This window comes from Pararge aegeria, chromosome 9, assembly GCF_905163445.1.
Source record: "Pararge aegeria chromosome 9, ilParAegt1.1, whole genome shotgun sequence".
NCBI classification, from domain to species: Eukaryota; Metazoa; Arthropoda; class Insecta; order Lepidoptera; family Nymphalidae; genus Pararge; species Pararge aegeria.
In genome coordinates this window covers 12,651,292-12,661,788 of record NC_053188.1, presented here as the reverse complement: position 1 = coordinate 12,661,788, position 10,497 = coordinate 12,651,292, and the positions used below count along the sequence as shown (strand labels likewise).

General features: G+C 33.2%; 3 protein-coding genes across 3 annotated transcripts; 2 read left to right on the top strand and 1 right to left on the bottom strand.

Moving 5' to 3' along the window:
- Positions 1 to 916: 916 nt before the first annotated feature.
- On the bottom strand, positions 917 to 2,863 carry LOC120626481. Its single transcript, XM_039894009.1, has 4 exons — positions 2,775 to 2,863; positions 1,764 to 2,639; positions 1,530 to 1,715; positions 917 to 972 (listed from the first exon to the last, which is right to left on the bottom strand). The coding sequence occupies exons 1-4, from the start codon at positions 2,839 to 2,841 to the stop codon at positions 917 to 919; spliced, it is 1,185 nt and encodes a 394-aa protein (XP_039749943.1). The 5' UTR covers positions 2,842 to 2,863.
- Positions 2,864 to 2,945: 82 nt separating this feature from the next.
- LOC120626480 (venom allergen 5-like) lies at positions 2,946 to 6,136 on the top strand. The gene is made up of 6 exons (XM_039894008.1): positions 2,946 to 3,089; positions 3,440 to 3,598; positions 3,841 to 3,937; positions 4,257 to 4,395; positions 4,520 to 4,604; positions 5,903 to 6,136. The coding sequence occupies exons 1-6, from the start codon at positions 2,982 to 2,984 to the stop codon at positions 6,134 to 6,136; spliced, it is 822 nt and encodes a 273-aa protein (XP_039749942.1). The 5' UTR covers positions 2,946 to 2,981.
- Positions 6,137 to 7,966: 1,830 nt separating this feature from the next.
- LOC120626321 lies at positions 7,967 to 10,348 on the top strand (the record flags this gene model as incomplete). The annotated part of the gene is made up of 4 exons (XM_039893801.1): positions 7,967 to 8,154; positions 8,467 to 8,913; positions 9,163 to 9,238; positions 9,310 to 10,348. Coding segments are annotated over exons 1-4 (1,641 nt in total), but the record flags the coding sequence as incomplete, so codon positions are not given.
- Between the last annotated feature and the right edge of the window lie 149 nt (positions 10,349 to 10,497).

Here is a 10,497-nt window from a genome sequence, read left to right as displayed (position 1 = left end):
TAGATTAGTGATGGCAAGTATAATTTATATAAACGAAGCCGTTTAGCACATATTTGGTCGAGGCAAGCCTTGAGCTTTCTGTCCCCAAATGAGTAAACAGTTTTAATTTAATTGCCTTATAAGTGCCTGCTAATGAGCCACAAGGCAGCCGAATGAAAAGTGATACGATTAATGAATCGGAGCGTAATTTTCCTTCGATTTCGTTGTTAATGGATATCATCATTTTGATTATCATATATTATCAAGCTATGGATAAACACTGCTGATAGATCTTAGACGAAGAGAAAGTAATAATTAGAATGGGAATACATCTATTAGAAGTATGCTTTTTTTTTACCCAAGCACGTGTGAACAAAATATTTTTTTTTACATTAATCAAAAAAACAACGCTTCACTATAGATAATAAATACTCAATCATACTTATTTCAATGATTAACCAATAAATTTTGTATACGTACCTGTCTAAATAAAAAAATAATTACCTGTGTAGTAAAAAGGTACAGTTACTGCTGCCAGAAGATAATTCTAATTTACATTAAATTGAGGTATGTGTATATAAGCGTTAGATAATCTATTCCTGTCATAATAATGAAGATAACAATGGGTTTTTTTTTCATAAGCCCCGAAGCTATTTCGTTCCTTCATCTATATGAAGTCAGTTTCGAAGAAAATATAAAACCGTTCTCAAGGTACCTATTTGAGTGTTTGAGACGTCTCGTTTATATTTTATCAGCGTTGCCTCAGTTTCACTCTTCGAAAATGAATCGGTGTATACCTAGGTAAGCTTTGGCTATTGTAACTTACGTTTTTAAGTCCAAAGCACACTTCATGAATAACGCCAATAATGATTTTAATGATAATTATTTAATTGATGTACTGTACTTCCTTTTCTTTTCTTTTACTTCAAGTTAACCATTAACTGTAATCACGCCTGGTAAGTGATGATGCGACTAAGTAAGTGCCGGGCCAACCTGTTTTGGGGAATTTGGCAGTTATATAAAAACCCTTAATCGACATCGTACCGAAACGCAAAATCGCTTAGCGGAACATCTTTGTAAGTAGACTGGTAACTAGCCACAGCCGAAAACTCAAAGAGAAAATTCAGAAATTATAAATTCCCCATACCGGAAATTGAACACATTGCCCATCGCTGCGCCAGGGAGGTTATCAAAATAACTTTTAATTGTATCTAATAATGAGTCAGAAACTGCTTCGGGTAATTTCCAGTAAGTAAACGAAAATATTAAATTTTAAACAACCATTTATGTAAATGTTTGGTATGTTAATATATATACAAACGTATTACATAAAGTACGCAATAACAGCCATGTTGGAAATATCTCCGTGTTATAGTGGACTAAACCCTTATCAAAACGTACATGTCAAGCAATAGTATTCGTAAAAACTTCCTCGTTAAAATAACTTATGTTGATACAATTTTATCTCATTTTTTATATACCAAAATACGAGAACATAATGTTTTTAGTTTAAAATTAAAAGCATTAGATGACAATTATATTATAGGCACATATTATTATTAACATTGGTATAAAAACAATGAAGCTTTCAGTTCTGAACGTAAAAGATGATAGTGAACAGTAGCAATCTTTTATAACCGCATCACTATAGTACACTTTCAAATCTTCCACCACGTCTGCTATGAATTTATCTTTATCTACAACATGTAAATAACTGTCCCTTACTTTATCTGCCTCTGAAATAGAATTACCCTCTTTATAATTTATAAAATGTATCGTTTTACCTTTATGTGGTCTGTCAGTTTTAGTTTTCTCATATTTCTGATTGGAGTAGCTCGTTTTCTCATGATTCTCTCCGTCTGAACTTTCGTTTTCCAAATATTCATTTTCATATTGATAATCATTTTGTTCTTTATAGTCATTTTCTTCTTTATATAAATTATCAACAGACGGTTTTCTAATTTTCGAATATTTGTGCTTTGGTAGTTTTAGTTCGTTAATTACAGCAGGATGATAATAAATTACTGAAGAATCTGTTGTAACTCCCAAAAACAATGTTGAATACACATAGTATGGATAGTAAGAAAATGGTATTATGTTTTTTGTACATTGAGGATATTCAGTAACAAAGTTTTTGATTTGAGTACACGTTTTCTTTCTATGTTCGGAGCATCGAAAGCTGCATGTTGTATGGGAATTCGTATTCATACAAGAACACTGACGTTGAGCATATTGATTATTATTTGAGGTTTCTAAATGCTTAACAGGAAGCTCAGAAAAACTTCTTACTCCCAGAACTTTGCTTTTTAAGCTATTGTTTAATTTACTGCTATCATTATCAGTATACAATTGTGTTTTTTTGTTGATATCTTCGTTTTCGTGTTTAGTCTCTGGCTGAGTATTAAATTGTTCTAAAGGCCATAGCTGTTTCAACTCCAGCGTTGGTGTAGCTATACTGTTTTTAAAAGTAATGTATACTGGTGAGAGGTTGGTTTCACTCTTTTCGTAAATCTGCTGCTTTATAGATAACATTTCGTTAGACAACATTTTGTCAAAAATATTGGACTTTAAATTTGGTGCTTCACTTGTATTTTGAATAATATAAAATAGTGACTTATGTTTCGACATCACAGATCCACTTTCCGTTACAATTGGGGAATCTAAAATAGAATAAACTAAGTTATATATTTATTAAAGCATAAGTAATTAATTTTAAATTATTGCACTTGTGTTAATACCGTTAAAATTTGAATTCATTTCATTTTCATTTATAACTTCATTTTTATTATACAAGCCTAAACAATTGACTTCCAAAGCATGATATAAAGAAGTAGACAGTATAATGCAAAAAATATATAACATAACCACTATTTACTATTTTGTCCATTTTCATTAGCCTTTGCGTTGATTGTGCGTCAGATGGAAGTTGATCGAATGGGCCATGCAGTGGTTTATTTTTGTGATTGTCATTGTTAAGTCATCTATTTTTATTGCAATTTATTATGATAAAGATAAAAATTCTCGTTCTAGTGCTATATTTTTCAGATATATTCGCATGTTCATCTGAATATTGTAACATATGTCCAGAACATACACTTTGCAAATACAAGGTACGTTTACCAATTCGAAGTGGTTATACCGCCACTTGTCGGTCGCTATTCCTCACATCCACTCATAAATGAAAAATTAACATTAATTCATAAATTAAAAACGTGTGCTATTTTTATCGTTCATTTGTTTCCCCACTGCATCCATAGGATAAATCCCGGAAAAACAACCTAGAATCATTCCCAGATTAACAGATTTTGCAATGCCTATAGCTTGCATTTTGAAAACAGACTTAATGTAATAAGATTTTATAGAAACCATAAGTTTCGGCTGTATTTTTGAAAAACAAACAGTACCTACCTAGTTAGTAATAAATTAATTAACTTTAAAATAGTTGACTTTAATTTTGCAGGTGTCCGGCCCAAGTCCACAGTGTATGGGATATGACAAGAATGCCTTGCTTACCAAAACTGATATTAATGATATTCTTGAGAAAATTAACGAGCGTAGAAACTTTATTGCAAATGGAAAATCAAGATTCCTTCCCGAAGCGGCTAACATGAAAAAAATTGTAGGTTCTGAATTACAACAGAAAGTAAAAATCCAGTCTATTAAATAAAACCTAGAATAGCAACCTACACTATACTTTATCTATTTTAATACGGAAAATAGGTATTTAAATATTATATTCATTTTGAATATCCCAAAATCAATTTATAATAGGTACTTATAAGTTTTTTTACGTAAATTAGCCCATGTAAACGTACACATTCAAACAACGCGTTATACCAAAATCATGTATTATTTTAAAAGGTGTGGTCGGAAGAGCTCGCTATATTTGCCCAGCGTTGGGTTGACCAATGCGACATATCTTTAAAACCTGACAGGAAGGACAAATGCCGTGATTTGGGTAAGAAAAATTAAAATTTACTAGATACCCTTAATTGTTTGGACGCTAATCTTTACCACCAGAACGCAAAAGAAAAGTCAAAGCTCATGAATCTCTCCTATATAAAAAGCGTACAGTAGTCTATTAAACTTTGGCCGCCCTCAAGTGAACTTGCGTGCGGTTTATTGAACATAACAGTAGTCTGCAACTTTTAAATGCCTTGACGTGAGTGGTTGCTTCAAAGCTTTTAGTGGGTGGTCAAAAATATGCCAGATATCGACTGCCCTGCCTATTCTAAGAAACACACGTTTTATCATAACAATATTTTTAATTATTTCAGACCATTCAGAAGTGGGACAAAGCATCGCAACAATAGAAGGTTCATCAGTTCGTTACGAAAAGCTTAATGTTCGAAGCTTTGTTGAAATTTGGTTTATGGAGTCCATGGAATATACAGGAAATGTTGCATTTTACAACCAGTAAAAATATTACACACACATTAATATGAGTATCTAAGTAGTTAGGGCATTTATCGAATAATCGTAACCTAATTTTATGTGATAAAATGTGCTATCGTTAATTATTTATTTATTTATTTTCTAGGTCTCGAGACCACAAGGCTAATTACTTTACGCAATTAATTTGGGCTGACACGGACAAAGTTGGTTGTGGCAAGGCGAGGTTTTTAGTAAGTATGGGTATATTTTTTACTTAACAGAGATTTCGTTCAGAAAGTTGGATTCGCAAAAGTAGTTTTCAGGCAATCAAAAATTATATTCTGAAATATAATAAATAATAATAAATAACACACTAGTCAACAAAAAATACAATATATGACACACAAAATTTTAAAAGTTTCCGTATTTTATTGTAAACAGGTTATCTTAACAATACCCTTGATAAGATTAACGTTTCTATTCGTTAATAGGAAAATTCTATATTAGATTCTAAATGACCCGATGACCGATCTGAAGTGGCAATTCCCGTACTTTTGTATTTTTGACTCTACGCCAAATAGATTTTTCTATGTATTTGGCGTAGAGTCAAAAAGAAAGAGGTTTTTCCTAATTTTTTATCATACTAAGGTGAACAAAACATAGAAATTGCAAACTTAAATATTTTATACTATGGTTTCGTTGTGAATATGTCATAATATTTCAAGAAAAAACAATCAATTCGGTCTATTTCCACAGAACCACACTGTATAGTTCAAGGTGAATGACGCATTTTCATAGTAATGAGATTTGATACGCCATCCTAATGGATTACAGACCACAGAATAGCTAAATATTAGGCTAGGCTTTAGGTGCCTATTGAATTTTAGTAATCTGAATCATTGTATCAAACCATTAAAGGGCTACTACAAGGCACGGGTCTCCTTTCAGACTGAGGGGCTAAGGCTGTAGCTACCACGCTGGACAAATATGGATTGGTAGACTTCCCACGCCTTTTAAAACATTATGGAGCACTATCAGGCATACAGGCTTCCTCACGATGTTTTCATTCACTTTTAAAGCAAGTGAAATTTGATTGCGTTAAATTGAATCGTAGAGACTATTTCACATTAGGTGTTTAAATTATTTAAGTACCTAAGCAAGCCACCAACTTCTTCTTACAAGTCAGACTTGTACGTAAAGGTAACCAGTAAATCACTCGTAGAAGTCCCACGCGGTGATTACGTATTAACAGGTTTGAGACAGGCGTAAATCTCGCGATCCTGCATGCCTGAATGTTCTCCATAATGTTCTCAAAGACGTGTGAATTCACCAATCCGCACCGAGACCGCGCAGCGTGGTGGACTACGTCCTTAATCGTGCGAGGAGTGGTCATTGTGCGAGGAGACCCTAGCCCTGCAGTGGGCTGGTAATTGGATGACATTATGGTGAAACTAGGATGATGATAATGCAATCATTATCATCAAAATTATGTATTGTTATTGTCGGTGATATCTGTGTAAATAAGTCAAATGCTTGTCCATAATTCCAGATCAAAAATGCAAAACCTGTTGCAGTCCACAGACTTGTTTGCAATTTTGCACCGAAAGGCAATGTACACAGAAAACCTGTTTATACTATCGGATACGCCGCTACTCAGTGTAGTATTGGAATGGAACCAGACTCATTTTTTCCTGGATTATGTAGTCATCCATTCAAGCAAAAAGGTAGTGCTGCTCTTCGACCTTGCATACCTATATTCTTTTTTTTCAACTCTATTAAATGACCTGTATTTTTTTTTCGTACCACCTTGTCTACACCATCTTTTGAAAATAATCCTAAGTGGTACTTGCCATACCAAAGATATTTTTCATTGTTTTCCTAGTAATCTTTTTTTAAATCACTCCAAGAGAGACAATTTGGTCCAGCCATTTTAGAGTTTTTGCGAGATACCCTCACGACTTATATAGAAGAATGAAGAAGTGCATAAGTAGCCGCAGAAGATAGACACTTGCCATGAATGTCTCTTTCCTCTTGTTAGTTGAACTACCAACCTCGTATGTGCGATTTGAAAAGGTATCCATGGCATCGGGAATCGGGATGTTTGTTTTTGTTCAAAATGGTTAAAAGTCTAGCCCGGAAAAAGTAGAACTAAGTAAATAATTTCCTGAGCACATTCATATATCCTTTAAAATATCAACAACCAGTCTACCTCAAAAAGCCCTTGGCCGTTGTCTCCTTACAACAACGAATCATTCAATAATATTACGATTTTTTAAACAGAAATCATCATCATCATTCGCTACAGGGCACGCGTCTCCTCTCACAATGAGAAGGCGTTGAGTCCGTAGTCCACCACGCTGGCCCAGTGCGGATTGGTGAACTCCGCACACCTTTGAGAACATTATGGAGAACTCAGGCATGCAGGTTTCCTCACGATGTTTTCCTTCACCGTCGAAGCAAGTTATATTTTAATTGCTTAAAACACACATAACGTGCAAAGAATGATCGATCGAGATCGATTAGGATTCGAGTCCGAATCCCAGCACACAACGGGCTTATATAAGAAATCAGGATAAATATAATCGTAATGAGAACATTCTGCTCCCGTACTTACTTCAAACATTATTAAATTAAATACTGAAAGCTAATTAAACATCAAATAATATGTAGCGCGAGTTAGAAGAAATGTGTGTGCGTGTAACCTTTACGCGAGACTGAAGTAAAACTTTTATTATTATTTATTGATGAAAGAGTAAAATGTCCCTGGGACTCCGCCATTTCATTTAATATTCACTATTTCATTTTACATAGTATTTTAAATTCATTTCAAAATAATTGAGAGTAGAAAATTGAAGGTTAGATCAGCACATGTCAATATAACCTTGCCATTGAATATTATAGAATGTCGCAATCGTCAGAAAATTTATTAATAATTTTCTTTATTAAAATAGTAATAAATAAACAAGTATAATATAGGGATTTTCAAAAAACTTTGCAATTTTTTTTTAAACTGTGGAATTTTTATTTACTTTGCTATTCACAATTGATCCGTTTAAAAATATTGGAAATAAATAATCCTAATTGATTATGATTTTTGCCACTAGCTCGCGTATGAGTCAAAAAGCATCGAGTATATGACACATACTTGCGACCAATCCAAATTATTATTTTTAAATAGCGGAAACTACACAGAAGAAAAAAATTTAAGTTACTCCCTAGTCGCGCCTAAATAAGTTATACTTCAAAAACTAATCCAGTGTATTTATGTAATGTGTATGTATGTGTTGTTACTGTTGATTAATAAAGATGTATCCTTGTAGCTACCTAAAGGCGTCTTAAACCCAAGAAAGAATGTAAAATCTATAAAACACGGGTGCTATAAAAAAGCTCACTACAGTTTTATGGACTCGTCTTGATGTGAATAGCAAATGAAAGTGTATGGCGGATGGAAAAAACTAATGTGGAAACTGTAAAAATACAAACGAATGTGCGAGAACACATTGCACAATGTTGTCTATTTTTACCTTCTATCTTCCGTGAGACGGATTAGTAATAGAGACAGGTTGCAAATGGAAGATAAAGATTTGACAATCCCGTATTTACTTTCAGGAGCATTACAATCTACTTATCCAACGTCCACTAGCCTGCTTAGGATTTTAAATTTGTTTAATAATGACTCATCAACGCAAGATATCGACCCTTTAAATAATAATTTAAACCAAATGAGCGAAGGCTTAAAAGAAATAAGTAGTCATCAATCAAATGCGATGCAAGCACTATACTATGGAAATAATTCTTATGGTTAGCGCTATTCTTGTCATTATAAACAAAACTTCAAATCTTGAATTATACGATTATAAGCAAAATAACAAGTTAGCTTAAAATTACATTTTTGCGGCTACATTGTTATCTTTTCAAGACAACAAGATTGATTTAACTGATAAATCCGAAGATTTGGGTTAAAAATTTCTTCACAAGTTTAATCTAAGTGAATACATTGTCTTCTGTTAAGTGCTCGGCTAATAAACTAAACCAAAGCAGCTTTGTGGGTGAAATTTTGATAAGAGATTTAATCTTTAAAATGAATAAACAATTAATAGCAAATAATTACAGATGCTGTTAAACGGAGCTACGAAAATGAAAAGATCTGGAATAGTCAGCAACTAAAAAACTCTACACATTTTTACGGAGATTATTTACAAAAGCGTGATAAGGGCCATTCAAGAGTTTATCATGGTCACGATCACAGAATCCAACATGATTATTTATACCCTGAAACTATAAATCATAATTCACGAAAATACGACTACACACAATCTACAGTTGTTAATTTATACATGCAACAAGATTACAGGAAACATAATGTCGCAAAACAATGCACCCGTAAGTCAGATATGAAAGGAACTAACTACGCATCATCAGAATTTGTACCATACAAATGTACAAGACGCTCTAAGAGCAATTGTCATAAGAAGAATGATTGCATGATGATAAAACAGAAATGTGAAGAGCAGGAGTCTCGGACTACGTTGCTTCCAAGTTCACAGGAATTTTGCGCATGTAACTTATTTTCTGCGTACCAAATGCACCCTAATCGATGTGCACACAATCCTAATTGTGATTGTGTAAATGCAAATTGTGCTACCAAACACTGTTCAAACATGCTTAGAGCTCGTAAGGGTGAATATGACAAAGTTTTTGATAAGCAAAGTGATTTACAATATTATGATATATTTCCGTATATTGCTCAGCAGAGTGCAAGCAGATCGGTTTTAAAAGACCTTCATAGAACACGTAGTTTTCTTCCAGATAGTAATCCTTGGCCACCAATTAGACAACCTCTGAAAAGCTTAGACAGACGAAAGCAACTGAAGCGACATTATAGGCAGGTAAATTATGACTAATCAATTTATTTTAAAGATGCTGCGTATAATTTCTAATGTAGAATTTTTTTAGTGAACGAAAAAGAAGAGTCGCTGATGAAGAAAAAAACTTTAAGCCGTTTTGGCAGATGGATGAGTACGTAAACAGTAATCAACCACATTTAAAATCCATGAGATATACCACACTATCTAATAAAAAAAATCTTCAAAATAAAAGAACACTCAAACGAATCAAAACTACTATGAAAACCGAACCCATAACTTTGACTTACAAAGAAAGAAGTAACAGTGGTAAGCGCATTACGGAAAAATATTTATCATTTGACGAACTTATGCATCTCAGAAAACTGAATGCAGAGGATTCAGGTGGTCGGCGTTATTATGACGAAAAACAAATACTAAGAGAATCTAATACTCTAGCACAAACTGCAAGTGAAACTACTACGAGTCCATCAACAAAAGTTACACCGGAGTATTCTTTTAATACGCCATATATCCGTATAAAGCACTGCACCCGTAAACTAACATGTACTTGGACTGCTGCGTCATTAACTGATAGTGCAGGCAGTATTATTCCAGGAGGTGGTGGTAATGCGGTCGGTGGTTCTCGCACCCCTCCTGGTTACGTTGAAGGATGTACACGCACTTCTACGTGTACTCGTGATTATATGAACAGAAATAAAATGGCAACATTACCTATTGAAACAACAAGTCCTGAACCAGAACCCGGCGATGATGAAGACTATTGTGAACGTCGTTCTCTTAATAAACGTTCCAACGTCAACTCAGTTCAAGGTAATCAAAATAAAACTTCAAAACAAAACAAATCGTTCTTGAATGAATCTTTAAACAATTCCATTTGCTACATTAGAAATATCAGAACTAAAAGACAAGATAATATTCGTAATTTGTCAATCATAAGCCTTATTAATCGAAAAAGGGAAACTGAGAAACTTATTACGCATGAAACAAATTTATTGTCTTACGGCGATTTGTACTATAATGTAGTAAAAAAAATAATTGAAATGTGGAAAATTGCAAAAAGTGCATATTCTCATGATAAATGCCTTTGTAATGATGTTAAAAAACTAAGTTTTTGTTACTTATTCTTATTTTTAACACTGGTTTTAAAATACTTTGAGAAAAGTTTATAGCTGTACGTTTTTTTGCATACAGTAATTAAAATATAACAAACCATGTATAACTATGTAAAATCAAATAATAATAAAAAATATATAAATTATCAGTAGAATTTATTGTG